This window comes from Mustela erminea, chromosome 18 (assembly GCF_009829155.1).
Source record: "Mustela erminea isolate mMusErm1 chromosome 18, mMusErm1.Pri, whole genome shotgun sequence".
NCBI lineage: Eukaryota > Metazoa > Chordata > Mammalia > Carnivora > Mustelidae > Mustela > Mustela erminea.
Window position 1 is genome coordinate 5,217,746 of NC_045631.1, and position 15,699 is coordinate 5,233,444.

The following is a 15,699-nucleotide window of genomic DNA, read 5'->3' on the forward strand; positions in this document are numbered from 1 at the left end:
CGCCCATCCTCACCTTTCCCCAGACCAGCCCCGTGGGTAGACGGCTACATTAGGCGGGAAAAGAATAACATCTTATTATGGAAAGTCAGCAGGGGAAAGCAGTGAATATTTTGCCACTGTTTTGCAGACGCCATTCTCCCCGCCCCCGTCGGCTGAGTGGATCTCTCCTAAGCCACCAGGCTCTAGTTCCCTGAGATATGGTGGGACTCCTAAACAGGCACATAGAGGCATTTCAACCAGATGGAGCCAGGCCTCCGTGCTCTGGAGAGAAAGAAAACAAATGAGTAAGGCAACATGGAAGAAGCTGGGACAACGGACAGGATGGGGGGGAGGGTCAAATATACCAATATTCTGTTGCGCTTGGTCAGAAATGCCAAAATCAAGCCCCGTGTATCCCTTTCCCTTCTGCTTTCTATGTATCCTTTCCAGAACTTTTGTCTTTGTTGTGCCAGTATATATATATATATATATATATATATATATATACACACACATACATATATATATAAATATGTATATCTACTTGATATATATACTTTTTATATACATACATACATATATAAATATGTATATCTACTTGATATATATACTTTTTATATATACAGTGTATATATTTGTAACATATATTATATGTGTTTATAAAATAATATATTTTTTTTCTTGACGGCTCTACCTCCTGCCTCAGCTGCTGATTTGCCACTGATGGCCTCACTCTGGCGGGATGAGTGGGAGTTCCAGCTCCTGCCTTATTTTTGCTGCTACGAGTCTTCCAGATAACTCTGCCCCGTCTTCTTGCAGGACATTATGGGAAGGATGCTTACCGAAGTGGAGGACCCGATCTCCATAACTTCATCTCCTCTGGATTTGTCACGTTAGGAAGAGGACACACGAAGGGTACAGTGGAAACCATTTTTTACTAAAACACACAGGTTGCCTAGGGAGCCCCGCTCTGAAACGCAAAGATGATGTAGAGCCCAGAGGCTGGCCGGAGACAGGGAAAAGCAAGGGGTGGTACCACGGCAGCCAGTCCTGGTGATGTACGTGGCTTCTGAGAGGTCACAGGTGGGATGTTAGAGGGTCTGTAGATGTGACAGAGACATCCCTCTTGCCCCCCAGCCCTGGCGAAGAGTGGGACCCAGAGGCCAGGGCCCCTGCGGGAGGGACCACAGGCAGCATGGTGGGAAACTCTACCAGCAGACGGGGCACCATTTGCAAAGGGTGTGTTCTCCTCTCGGCTCTTACCCCTTTTCTGTTTGAAAGCCACATTTTATAAACTGATGTCAATGCTCTGTACTCCGGGTTTCGGAACCAGCGCTCATGTTGGAGAGTTTCAGTGTCCTAAGTGTGTCTGTATAAACTCTCTACAGTGTGGACCCAAAGGTAGAGGTTACACAGACCTTGAAGCCTGAAGATGGCTTTTCTGCAGAGCTGCTTTGTGCCCTAGCTGACAGCTTGCCCAGCATCTGTGCGGGATGGGGAGGGGGGTGTGGAATCCTCGATTCTGTCTTTTGTTTAAACAGAGTCTTCCTAGTGTTGTGAGCATTCTGTCCTATCAAGAGGAACCAGATCCCCGACTCCTCTGTTTACCCTTCCTAACACCTGTGTATTGTTATAGACCAACTGTGAATTCTGTTGTAGGGATGCTCTAATCCCTGTCTGCCTCTGAATTACGTGTCTGTTTTCAGTGTGAGTGACCAAGGAACTTTGCAATTTTTTCTTACATTCCATGCCAACTACTTTTTAAATTCCCTATGTGATGTTTGTTCATCCTATAGAGAAAATATATATATATATATATACATATAATATCTGTATCTGTGTATGTATTTTCTGTTGTGTCTCTGTGTCTAAATAAAGTTTATTGAGGATACAGGTGGCATTTGTGGCTATGCGAAGTTGCAGAATCAAATTGGGACCAGAGGGGGGTTGGGAGACCCGGTGAACCCGCGAAAGACACAATCTTAGTCATCCCCATATGGCTCGAAGCTTAGGACGGCCCTCCCCCACGTCACGTGCTCTGCGACGATTATCTCGGGCTAGGCAACAAGTTACACAGACCTAAAATGTCGCATTTTAAAACAATACCAAACAAATGTATGATCTCGCATGGTTTCAGCAGATCGGGAATTCGGGAGCAGCTGAGCTGAATGCTTCTGGGTTGGGGGTCTCTCATGAGTTTCCAGTCAACATTGCAGCAAGGGCTGTGTCATCTGAAGGCTTGACTGTGGCGGAGGACCGGCTTCCAAGATGGTTGGCGCCTAGTGTGCTGGCTGTTGGCGGGAAGCCTTCATTCCCCTCCCCCGCCCCCACAATGTTCTCTCCGTGGGCCACTTGCGTGTCCTCACAGCTTGGTGGTTGGGTTTCCCCAGAGTGGGCGATCCAAGGAAAAGAAAGAGAGAAGCCCAAGTGTCTTTTATGACCAAGCCTGTTGGCGACACACTGTCATTTGCTCCATATCTTACTGGTGACACGAGTCAGCTTTATTCCAGATGGGAGGTAGTTACACAAGGGCAGTAATGTCAGGTGCCAGGGATCCCTGGGGGCCATCTTGGAGATTGGCTACCCCACTCCTACAGCCCATGGGGCAGAGCAGCAGATCTGAATTTTTCCAGCAAAACATGACAGCTCATACCAAGCCTTCTCAACCCCAGTAATTTCCCACCCCTGCCCCTACCCCGTGCAGGTGGTCCAACATGAAACCCCAGAGAGTTCCATCTAAAGAACTCCCTATGTAGATTATAACAGTGACAGCTTTGGGTTCATACAGTCATTCAACAAATATTTCACGAGGCCTGCCTGGCACTCAGCGATATTCAGAAGGAAACAAAATGGAATCTGCTTCTGTGAAACTCCTATTTCACTGAGGGGAAGCAGACAAAATGAATTCTCGATGTTGGGTGCAAGGGGAAAACCTCCGGCAGGTACGAGGATGGGAATGCTCGGCTGGGAGCCGGCCTTGTCAGGAAGGGCAGACTGGATAAGGTGGTACCTGGGCAGAGACCCACATCCCAGGCAGAGGCAACAGGAGGACCGCTCCGAGGTGGAAGCTTTCTTGTATTGCCAAGAAGTCGGAGGGGACTAGTGTGAATGAATAAAGCAGGGTAGAAAAGGATGAGAAGTGGAGGACATGGGACCCGAACCAGAGGGGAGCCAGATCATGGATTTATCAGGCGGTGGACACTAGGCTGCTTCCAAAAGAACTAGATAGACCCTATCAGAGCAACATAAAGACAATTCTCTATCCCTACCCGTCCTTTGGGTCACTGTCATCTGGGCAGCTCTACCCCACCATAGGTATGGGGTTTTGCTGTGGCTGCTGCTGAGTTCCCTGATGTTAGCTTGTCTGTGCCTCCTGCAGCCATCCTGAGTGTGCCTGGCCCGACCCCCAGCCCCCTCCACCAGACATCACCCTCACCAGGTCCTCTTTATCCTTCCCTTCCTCTCAAGGCCTCTGAAACCTCCTCTCTCCTCTAGGACTGTACCTGGTGTGGCTTTTCCTCTTGAGATAACAACTAAAGTTCCATGAGCCAGGAGACTGGGGCTGTGGGAGGAGCTTTGGAAACGGGATTCTCCTTCTGATACCAGAATTCTTTCTCCCTGCACAGCCTGGAACCCTGGGAAAGGGCTCAGCTCCATCCTCCCTTCCTTCAGTGCAACCCAAGTCAGCTCTGAGTGGTACCTAGAAGCAAGAGTGGCCCCCTGGAAATATGCCATGGGCAGGGCACCCTCAGGGGCATCGAACATGGGGCCATTGCTCATTCTGTGTGTTTCTTGCCTTTCCTTTTCCTTCTCTATTTGTTTCTTTCTGCTTTACCCCCCCCCCCCCCCCCCCCGCCTGTCGAGTACCTTTTCCTTTATTACCGTTTTTTCTCTTCTTCCTACATTGGCGTTAGGACTTCTGGTGACTACCGCTTGGCCCCACCGTGATGCTCAGAACTGATGCGGGACCGGGTCCTGCTTTAGAAGGTCATACCATTGCCCTGCTAGCCTGCATCCCTGATTTTCACATGTATTCCTAGAAGACTCTGACAATCTGAAAAATCACACTAACGGTCCCTGTTCTAGATGGTGGTGGCAACTTCTTCGGATACTGGGATGTAGCCAGCCCTGGCTGCCCTTTCAAAGTCCCCAGAGGCATCATGGGGAGATGTGCATCCTGGCTTTGGTGTTGGCTCATGCGAATGCAGAGCTGGGGGTGTGGGTGCTTTAGAATGAGATCCACGGCGCACAGGTAATTAAACCTTTCCAAGACAAACCCTAATAAACAAGGGGGAGTTTTTGGCTATTGGGATTGCAAAGGTGAGACATTGAAAAAGCCAGAATTATGAACTTTGGGGGTGCTTCATAACTACCAAAGCCCCCAGTTCTATCTTTGTCCTGTCAGGAAATTCCATGTTTTAGCCTAGGAAGCCATGTAGCCATGAGTCTGCCTTCAAGGGTAGGTGGAAGTCAAGGCCAAGGAAGATGTTGACCAGACTGACCATGAGTTTAAACCAAGGTCCCCCTACACCATTTTCTCTATTCATTAGACAGGATTACCTACCCAGGCCCCCAAGTAGGGCCCCAGAGTCACCTTGAGGGAACCAGAGCATCTCCCAGGCTGCCACAGTGGAAACCCAGTGATAAAGCCTCCAATTTGCTGAGCATTTACTATGTACCAGCATTGCAACACATACCATCTTACTTTCACCTTTACAATGATCCCGTGGGAGAGCTCTCGTCAGCCCCATTTTGCTACAAAACATCTTTAAAATAAGGGAATGGGAGAAGAGGACTGGACTGCAGGTACAGAAACCCTTTAGAGGGCTAACGTGATGCAGAGTAGGAATGAGGGCAGGACCCAGAAGGGAGTGCGATGTAAAGAGAGTTGTGTTTTGTTCTGTTTTAAGATGGGAGAAGCCCCAGTGTATTTGCTCGGTGGTAGGAATGGTCCAGCAGAGAAGGGGACATTAATGACACGGGGTGGGGCGGGGGTGGGGGTGGGGGGTTCAGAAGTGGTGTCCTCCATAGGCAGAGCTGATGGGATCCACCATGGAGATGGTGGATCTCCACCAGGAGCAAAACCCACCCAAGAAGTCCCCCACTGATGGAAGGCAGAGTACAGGGCCCCAAGTACATGCAGGTGGGTGTATGCCATCAGTGCTCAGTGATTTGGAGAAGCAAGGTCATCCTCTTGTGAGCGAGGGAGAGGGTGGTCTTCCAACCCTGTTTGTCCCCAGTGTTCCAGTTTCAGCACAGGAAAGCCTGCCTCCTGAGCAACCCCTCAGTCCCAGGCAAAAGGGGACACCTGGTCACCCTAATGAGAACATATGAGCAGGTCCAGCCCTGTTGGCTTCAGAGCATCTTCCACACCCATCTGGGGCCCAGAGACTCACACCCAGGATGTTGCTGCCTGGGGCTGGCCTCTGCACAGCCAGGGATGTTCCTAGGCCTCAGAACTCCCCTGAGATCAGCCAGGAGATAGAGACGAGGCCAGAATGGAGGAAGCTGTTCCAGAGCCTGCAGACAGACCTCAAGGGGATGGATTGCCTCATTCTGTCTGAATGACACTACCCAGAGACCAGGCTGGCTCTGGCCATCCCTGCTGCCCAGCCAGACTCTCCATGGGGTCTGAGGCAGAAGCCAAGGCAGGAGAGTCCGGGCTCCCTGCAGATGAACGAGGGGCATCTGAGGAGGTTGCTGAGATCAGAGCTGCATGTGACCATCCCGATCCTAGTTCAGGTGGCTCAGCAATGAGGGGTAGGGAGCATCCCACCTGCTCAAGTCCCCAGATCGAAGGATGAGGAGCAGCGATACAGAAGGACAGGGCTGGGCTGCTGGCACCTGTCCCTTGAGCAGGGGACGAAGCCAGGGATGGGTCCTAACATGCAGAAAGCCTATAGGTGTTAGCCAGTGATGAGTCCAGGTACATGTTCTACAAGGAATCAGGGTAGGGGAAAGTGAGGACCAGAGCCTTGAGGTCAGTGTGGTGGCTGAAATAGAGTGTAAGAGGCGGCAGACCTCTGGGTCATGATGGGGTCCAAAGGATAACGTGGGAGTGGGTCTGAATAAAGGGGAGGAGCCAGTGAACACAGAGGTGAGGGTCTTTCTTCCACTTCCTCAGGCCCCTCACAACCATAAACAGCCCACCCTGGGGACTGCCATGGCTGTGGCACCCTGTGGAACCCTGTAGTACCCAGGGTTCGAGATGAGGTCTTCAACTTTAGAAAAGAAAGAAGGGGGCAGTAGCCTTCAGACCATCCTGTAGATTGTGGTGAGGGGACCCCCAAATCATCACGGTGAAAGAAATCTTCATTATTTTCCCACTCTGGAAGCCAGGGGAGTGAGTGGGCTTTCCCTAAGCCAAGGTGTTCCAAGGCTGGACTCTAGATAAAGCACAGAGCTCAGAAGGCATCTGGTCTCCATGGCAACGGAGAGCTGGGAAGTACAGCAAGAGACAGGGAAAGCTGGGTCTGGCTTGCCTGAGATTGGCCTCTGAGAAGCCCGGGCCACCTGGGAACATTCCTTCCCGTACTTTCTCTGTAGGGCAAGGTGGGCGGGAAGAAGTGGGAGCGGAGCAGGAAGGAGTTCTTGGGTTCTGGGCTGAGGGCACCAGAGATCTGAGCTGTCTGCAGACCATTCTGCTCTGCGTCACGGGGCAGCTGCCTTTGTTTACTCTCTGCCTGTTCCTGTTCACTCCTGATACAGGGCTAATACTGAGAACCGGGCTTTGATTCCGTGTGCTCAGCCTTATTCGGCGGCATTTGTTAGACTGGCATCAAACTCGCCCAGTGGTTGATTGGCTCAAGCTGACTGTGTCAAAGTAAAGATGGGTCTGCATGACCAGTGAATTCCATGCCCACCTGGTGAATCCATGGCTCAGAATTACTGCTGTTCAAACAAGAAGAGACCAAGGCAGAACGAAACCCAGTACCATACCTCAGGGGGTTCCCAACTGGATACTTCCATGTGTGAAGTCATCCATTTTGCTTAAAAGCAGCTCTTCCACAGAGCCCCCTTTCCTACATGGGTCCTGCTGACAGGAACACCTGTGATCCTTCCCCATCTTGGGAAGGGGAGGAAAGGGCACTGTGTCCTTCCTCAGTCTTACTGAGGACCATCTTCAGCTAGGTTCATTTGGGTAGCAGTTAAACCTTGCAGATGGACCTTGGGGAGCATGGTGCGCACCAGAGCCAACTTCTTGAGGCGTCCAGTGGCCCACTTCTAAGGTAGAACCACCCTCCTTGGCATTGGGAGACCCACTCGGAGGCATTGAGGGTGTCCATCTACAAACTGACCATCCTCTTAGGTTCTCCTTGTTCTAAGGGCAGGGCAGCAGTTGGGTTGAAAGCAGACACTGATGGGTGTTGGGGCATCCAAGCCATCATCGAGCTCACGTTACCTTGGGAAATCATGGTGTTGAGAAAAAAATCCCCATTAATTCTTGCCTGTGGGCCTTCTACCATTGGCCCACGTGGGATGCTGGGATAGTCTGGTGGGACAGGCCGCTAAGCTGGTATAAAGAGGGGAGAGGTTACACAAGGCCAGGGGTTCAGGATGCACTGGGAAATTTCCATGGGAAATGCCAACTCACTTGTGGGGTCCTTCGGTGTTCTGCTCAGAAGAGGAGGATGTCCCGTAGTCTCCAGCAGCAAGGCAAGAGAGAGGTCTTGTTGGTACATTGAAACCAGGAAAACATCGCTCCTTAGCTAATGCCAGCCTGACTCCTTTTCCATTCAGGCAGGAAGGGAGGTTTCCAAAAGGAAACTCGGAGCACCCCAAATCTCCTTGAAGGCTCAACTGGGAGAGGATAGAGGATCAAGTTCTTGGGTTTTCCAAGAGACTGACATGCTCAGCCAGAGGTCTAGCAGCTCTGGGCCACATTCTGCTTGCTTTCTACTTGCTTGCTGGTGCCAGATTGGAGTTTCCTCTTGCCATGACCCATGACCCACGTTGGCCCCAGGGGCAAGTTTGTGGCTGGTGCATTGTCTTCCTGGCACTGGTCTTAGCAATGACTGGTCATCCAACTTGGGAATCTCCCCTTCTCAGGAGCCAGCCCTTGGCGTTGGCTTTCCCTCATTCTCTGGGGCTCAATGCCAAGAGTCTCAGGAACCCTGAGAGCGAAGCTATGGGGCTGTCAGGCCCAGGAAGGTGCTGGGAGTGCCGTCATCCCTGCACCAGCGGGCGTCTGTGGCCAGGATTTCTCAGTGGCCCCGAAGTGGGACAGAAAACTGATGATCTCAGTTCTCAGGGGCACTACCACTCTCTGGAACATAACCATAGAATTCTGTGACTCAGCTTCCGTGCAGATGATGGATGTGGCAGGATAATGACCTGCCGGCCCTTCCTGCCTGGCGTCACGGGCCCATCCTCAGTCTTACTGACCTCCAGGTGGTGATGCAAACTTTCTTCCTTAAATAATGGTGGAAGAAGGAGTGTGGTGAGAAGAAGAGGGTCGCTGGGGTCAGACAGGCTCATTTAACTCCCGGCTCTCCCCCATGCCTACTAGCCCTGTGACCTTGACCTCTGTGACATTCATCTATAAAATAAGGTAATAGTGCTACCTGCCTCATGGGATGCTACGTGGAGATCCTATGAGATAACAGGCACCAGAGCACTGAGCTCAAGCAATGGGAGGTCTTCGTATGATCCGTGGCTTCAAATGCTGAAGAGTCTTACTCTCCAAGGGTTAAGGCTAAGGCTACGGGCACTGGCATCTGCTAGGAGCTAGTTAGAAACACAGACTCTTGAACCTACTACACCTGCATGTCAGCAAGACCTCCAGGTGATTCCTACGCACATAAAAGTCTGAGCAGCACCACCCTCAAGGAGTTTCAAGTTCAAGTGCCGTCCTCTTGAGGGTCTTCAAGGTCACTTCCATTTCTGAGACTCTTGTTGCCATGAAGCCTGTGCATAGGGGAAGCCAGGGTGTCCTGCAGCTGGGGAGGGAGAGAATTCCTCTCTAAGGGGAATTCCTGAGCTCTGGAAGGTGATGCAAAAAGACATCCTAAGATTTGAGCAACCTGTCCCACATATCAGAATCATGGGGCTTTGTCTATCTCCATGAAACTTAATTATGCGTTGAGCAAAGATGAGTAAAATAGTGCCTGGCTTCCACAATTACCATCCCTGTCAAACACAAGGGAAGTGCCGTAAAACATATCCCAAGGAGAGTGTGGGGGAGAGGAGGATGCGGGGACTTAAGGGAGGAAAACCTTTTCTCTGAGTGGAGGAGTCCTAAATGGGCTTCTACAGGAGATGGGAGTTGAAATGGTCCTTGCCTGGCAGGAAGGATGTGACAAGCCAAGAGTGAGGCAGGGTTGGCATTGCAGGTAGGGGATAAAGGCACAGAGATGGAAACACCAGTGTGACAGGGCATAGGACCCCTTTTGCGGGGTATGAGGAAGTGATTGGGAGCCCTGGGATGCCAGTGGGGGGGGCAGCTGGAAATGACCTTGGAAAGGTGGCTTGGAGGCAGTGTCCTAAATCCTGCCAGGACCAAGGGGAGCAAAACACAGGCTGAGGTCTGAATTCCAGCCAGGTATCACCGCCCGTCTTCTCCTGTTACGTTCTACTCTTCTGCCTTTAAGAATAAAACTTAAGCAAGGGACACCTGGGAAGCTCAGTCAGTGAAGCATCCGACTCTTGATTTTGGCTCAGGTCACGATCTTAGGTTTGTGGGATCAAGCCCCGCATCGGGCTCCGTGCTCAGCATGGAGTCTGCTTGAGATTCTCATAGTCTGCCCCTCCTCTCACTCATGTGCTCTCTCTCTCAAATAAATAAATAAAACCTTGCTTAATAAATTAAGCAAAACCACAACGTACCAAGCAGGCCCCTGTGTGAGGCAGACTCCCTGGGCAGAAATGGGCACGACAAACTTAGGGTCAACTCCCTGCCTCTATTTCCCCCACAGCCAGTGTTCACCCTGCATGTCCATCACGGAGCACCGGACTGCAGAGCTGAGACAATCAGGTGGGCTCACAGAGCCAGTGGCCCATGGAGACTCCACTACCCCCACACCCATGGGTTTTCTGACTTACAGTCTGGAAAGTCTCCCCATGTCAGGCCTGTTTCCTTGAGGAAGCCGGGGCCTGGAAGGTTTGTAAGGTCCCTTGTTCTCCAATACCTTGGGGTCATCTCAGGAGGAGACACCTCCTGATGTGAACTACGGCGAGGAGTCAGGCACCCAGCCTCCTCCCACAGGAGACCTTTGACTTGGAACGTCCCCAAATATTTCCAGAGTGGCCCAGTCCCCTGCCCACGCTCTGTGGTACCTGAAGGAAGATGTGCCTCAGGCTAGAAGAGGGTGATTTCCCACCCCCCACCCCAAGGTTCACATTAGATGGTTCACGGTTCATACCTGAAGGTCTTTCCAGCAGTGTGTGCATGAGCAGTTGGGCTCACAGGGGCCAAGAGCTTATAAAGGATTCATTCCTTGAATAGGATGGATGTCAGACGCTTGCTCTCATCATCCGCTTTCCAGTGAATCTTTCCACTTTTGCCCTGGGAGAGTCATTCTGCATAATGGTTCTGGTTTTTCTGCTGAGGGCACTTGAACCCGGATGCCCAAGCATTGTGTCCATTCAACAGGAATATGGACACTAGTTGCGCCCTGATTGAATCAGGGCGGATTCAACAGAAACCTAACATTGGTGCAGGTGAAGGCGAGGAGCCCCCCGCTGGTGGCCCCCCTGGCTCCTCGTGGGCTCAAGTAGAGCCTGGCAAGCTGTCCTTGGGACCTCTCCTGCCTCACCACTCCCATCCATGTGCACTTCCACTCCATTCCACTCTGGCCTCATGACCTTGCTCACTCTGGTCTCCTGACCTTGCTTACTGCTTGAGCCCTTCTTTTCTCTTTTTAAGGTTTTACTTATTTTGAGAGAGCGAGAGAGCGCTCAAGCTGGGGGAGGGGCAGAAGGAGAAGGAGAAGGAGAATCTGAAGCAGACTCTGCAGGCAGCGAGGAGGAGCCCCATGTGGGGCTCGATCCCACAAAAGGTGAGATCACGACCTGAGCCAAAATCAGAAGTTGGGTGCTTCACCAACTGAGCCTCCCAGGGGCCCCTGTGTGCTCCCTTCTTATCCCAGCGCCCCAGGCCAAGACTCCCTCCCTCCCCCCCCATTTAGATCTCTCAAAAGCCTCCCAGATGGCATTCCATGCTTGCCCCCCACACCTAGTCCTCTGCTGAGCAGCCAGACTGATCTTATTCTAACCTCATTTAATCCTAAATATACCTAACCTCACCTGACGCTTAGACCTCTTGTCGCTCTTTGCTTTATAAAAGCTCAAAGGCTCTCTCCTGGAACCAGAGTCTTAAATATTCACCCACACGCGTCAGAACGGCACTTGTGTGTCATAAAAATATTGAGTTCAGGGCCGCCTGGGTGGCTCAGTCTGTTGAGCGTCTGACTCGTGGTTTCGGCTCCGGTTGGGATCTCAGGGTCGTGGGATGGAGCCCAGCATTGGGCTCCGCGATGGGCATGGAGCCTGCTTGAGATTCTCTTTTTCCCTCTTCCTCTGCCCACTCCTACTTGCTCCTTCTCTAAATAAATCAATAAATCAATAAATCCTGAGTTCAAAACTATTAAATGGCAATGGCATATCCTCTTCCTTCTTTTCTCTGTCCCTCTGTTGACAGCGTGACTCAGGAGCAAAGCAAGCAGGGAGGCAGGCAAGGCCAAGAAAGTTGCGTTTCTGGGTACTGCTGTTCACTGCACTCCCATCAATACTGGACTCCTGCCTATTCTTCCCACTCTAGGGCCTTTGCACAGTCTGTTCTTCCTGTCTGGGAAGTTCTTCCCCTATGGTCCTTTATCACCCCAATCTACTCATGGTTCCGGTCTTGGCCTGACTCTCCCTTCTACAAGTTAGTCTTCTTGGCCTTCACATGGACCTAGACCTTCCATTATGTTTTCCGAGTTCACCCTTTGCGTTTCCTTTCCCAATACTCTTCAGTTACCTTTAATTTGCATGATTCCTTGCCTGATACCTGTCTTTGCCACTAACAACGCGAGGAGGCACCACGTCTGGAGATGTCTACGGTGTGTTCCCCACGTCTCACACATGTAGTTGATGTTCAGTGGATATTGTGAATGAATGAATAAATGGATGGATGGATGGATGGATGGATGGACGGACGGACGGATGGATGGATGGATGGACGGATGGATGGACCTACGGATGGATGGATGGACGGACGGATGGATGGATGGATGGATGGATGAATTGAAATTACACTAAACTGAAGTCAAGAGACCTGAGTTGTTACAGGTGAATGTGCTCCTATGAAAATACCTTCACTTCTCTGGTTCTGCATCTTTCTACCTGTAAACATTTCTACAGTATGCCTTCTAGTCCTGATGTTCTTCTAGTCCTGACCCGTGTGTGTGTGTGGGCTCAAACACAAGGTGGGCAGTTTCTTATGACCCAAGTCCTCTCCAGAGCTGTTCTTTAACCCCTGTACCTCTGTGAACATTGATATCTCTTCATTTTTTCTGTATCACAGTACTCTTTACAACTGCAATCATAGACATTTTGTTTTTATTGTTTTAAAAAGATTTCATTTATTTATTTGAGAGAGAGTTAGGGTGAGAGAGAGCACAGAGGGAGAGGGAAGGGGAGACACAGAGCCCAACGTGGGGCTCTATTCCAGGACCCCAAGATCGTGACCTGAGCCGAAGGCAGACACTTAACAGAGTAAGCCTCCCAGGTACCCCTATATAGGTTTTTAAAAGTATTTGGGAGTAAATTGAAGATATGATGTCCCTTACTCTTCATACTTAAGTATGTAATTCCTAAAATCAAAAACATTCTTTGACATATCCATGGTATGATTATCAAAACAGAAGATTAACGTTGATGGAAGACCATTACCTAGTCTATACCTTATATTTCAAAGCATCACTAACGTCCTTTGCAACAAAAGAAAAACATTTTTCCTGGTCCAGCATCAGATGTTACCAGGTTTATTTCTAAGTCGTTGAACCCCTTGGTCTCTGTTTGTAACTGGGGTTTCTCTACCTTCACGATCTCTGCCTGGCTATATTCGTGGACATGAAGGCCATTGATTTTGTGTGTTAATTATATATTCTGCTACCTTAGTGATTTATTGCATTGTTCATTTTTGTCGTTAGCATTCCAGTTACATGATCCTATCATATGTAGACAGAGGTAATATTGCTTCTCCTTTACCCTTATGCCTCTGATTGATTCATCTTGTCTGACCGTATTGGCTTAGCATCACTGGTACAGTGTTGAGTACTAGGGAGGATCCAAGGCATCCTTGCTTTGTTTCAATGTTAGAGAAAATGCTGTAGAGCTTTCCTATTAAGATACTGTCTTCGGGGGGCACCTGGGTGGCTCAGTGGGTTAAAGCCTCTGCTTTCGGCTCAGGTCATGATCCCAGGGTCCTGGGATCGAGCCCCGCATCAGGCTCTCTGCTCCGCGAGAAGCCTGCTTCCTCCTCTCTCTGCCTGCCTCTCTGCTCACCTGTGATTTCTCTCTGTCAAATAAATAAATAAAATCTTAAAAAAAAAAAAAAAGATACTGTCTTCGGGACCAAGATAGTTAAGGAGAAGATGGATGGTTGCATAGATAGATACTTGATTCAGATTGACTCATGTTAAAAGTACCCCTCAATTCCTGGGGTGACCAGGTGGCTCAGTTGGTTGAGAGTCTGACTCTGAGTTTCAGCTCAGGTCGTGACCTTAGGGTCCTGGGATTGAGGCCCGAGTCAGCCTCTGCACTCAGCACAGAGTCTGCTTGGGGATTCTCTCCCTCTGCACACCCCCCCCCAAATCATAAGCTCTCTAAAATAAATAAATAAATCTTTTAAAAGAAGTATCCCTCAGGGCATCTGGGTCACTCAGTTGATTAACTGTTTGCCTTTGGCTCAGGTCATGATCTTAGGGTCTTGGAGTCGAGCCCCACATCAGGCTCCCTGCTCAATGGGGAGTTTTCTTCCCGCTCTATCCCTCCCTGCTACCAACTAATGCTTGCCCTTTCTTTCTCCCTCTGAAATAAAGTCTTTAAAAATATTAAAGTGTCCCTTGATATCCTTTCCTTGTTTTATTTTGTTTTGTTTTTAATCAAGAATGGGTATCAGGGGCGCTTGGGTGGCGCAGTGGGTTAAGCCGCTGCCTTCGGCTCAGGTCATGATCTCAGGGTCCTGGGATCGAGTCCCACATCGGGCTCTCTGCTCAGCGGGGAGCCTGCTTCCCTCTCTCTCTCTCTGCCTCCTTCTCTGCCTACTTGTGATTTCTCTCTGTCAAATAAATACATAAAATCTTTAAAAAAAAAAAAAAGAATGGGTATCAAATTTTGCCCAAGGCATTTTCATCATTTATGGGAATATAATCTAAAGTTACTTCCCTGATCTATTAATATGGTATATAATATTAATGGATATTCCAACATTGACTCAATCTTGCATTCCTATAATAAATCCCACTTTGGTCATGTATTATTTTCTTAATATGGTATTGGTTCTGTTTGTTAATTTTTCATTTTGTATTTTTATATAATTAGTCATGAATGATACTGGTTTGTACTTTTCTTTCTTGTACTGTCTTTATGTGTCTTTTTAGTATCAATGTTACTAAAGTAAATATCACTGGCTTTATTTAAGGAATTGGGACTTTTCTTTCCCTTTCAGTGCTGTGGAGCTATGTGTACAGCATTAGGACTCTGTGGTCTTTGAAGATTTGAAATAATTTCCCTATAAAACCATCAGGACCTAGTGATTCTAAGGGTAGTTTATTAGTTACTTTTCCTACAAGGTATGTATTTTTTCCTATTTAATTTATTTTGAAAATTTTGGTATTTGAGCTGGTTATTATGTGAGGTTCTTTTAGTTTTCAAGTTTTGGTTGTTGCTAGTAGTTACCTTTGTACCTACTGTTCAATGCTTCTTACTCCCATGTGTTTAAATGTAAACCTTTTCATTTAGTTTATTAGTTTTATTAGTTTTTTAATGATATCCCTTAACTTATGCGTTTTGCCTACACAACAGTCAGTATGTTTATTTTACTTTCTTCTCCCAATTTCTACTTTCTACCATACAGCGTTTGTACCTTAGTCATGTACCTTTCTTAGCCTGCTGGGATTTAACCTTTTAGACTGACAGTGGTCAGTCTCTCTCTTTCTCCCTCCTTCCTCATGACCATTATTTTTCCTCTGATGTTTGTCCAGTCATCTCTTGGTTGGGTGAAGTTTATCTTCCAGTAGATTTCCTAAGCAGAGCTCATAAAAACAGAATTCCCTAAGTTCTTATACTTGAAACTTGTTCTGTAGCCTTGATGCTTGAAGAAAAGTTTGACTGGTTGTAGAATTCCAGGTTCCTGCTTTCTTTCCTTGAGTTTTTGAAGACACTGTTCTGTTGTTGCCTTTGTAAACTATTGCAGATTATTTTTTGAGAACTCAAATGATGGTTTGATTCTTCTGACTTTGTAAGTTATTTGATCTTTTTGCTTGAGAGCCTTGAGCATTTTTTTTTTTTTTTATCTTTGAAGCCTGTTAGTTTTACCTTGGCACTGGAGATGATCATTCTAAGAACATTTCCTGGGTACCTTTCAGCTCTTAAAGTATGTATCATCAGATTTTCTTTTAATTTAAAGAAAGTCTTGCTGAATTATGTTTTTATATATTAGTTTTCTTGCCCAGTTTTGTCTTTCTTCGTAAGGGGACCTAATTATAGGTGTTTCCTTCCCTTATTTCTAATTCC

At 48.5% G+C, this 15,699-nt stretch overlaps 1 protein-coding gene across 2 annotated transcripts in view; it reads left to right on the top strand.

Annotated features, from left to right (window-relative positions):
• The window catches only part of SHISA6 (shisa family member 6), a 276,947-nt gene that overhangs the window by 126,257 nt on the left and 134,991 nt on the right, over positions 1–15,699 (top strand). Inside the window, exon 3 of one of the 2 annotated variants that reach the window (XM_032322978.1) lies at positions 799–894. The exons of the other annotated variant lie outside the window; for it this stretch is intronic. Coding sequence (XP_032178869.1) covers positions 799–894 — 96 coding nt within the window. The remainder of the gene's footprint in view (positions 1–798; positions 895–15,699) is intronic. 2 annotated transcript variants of the gene reach the window in all.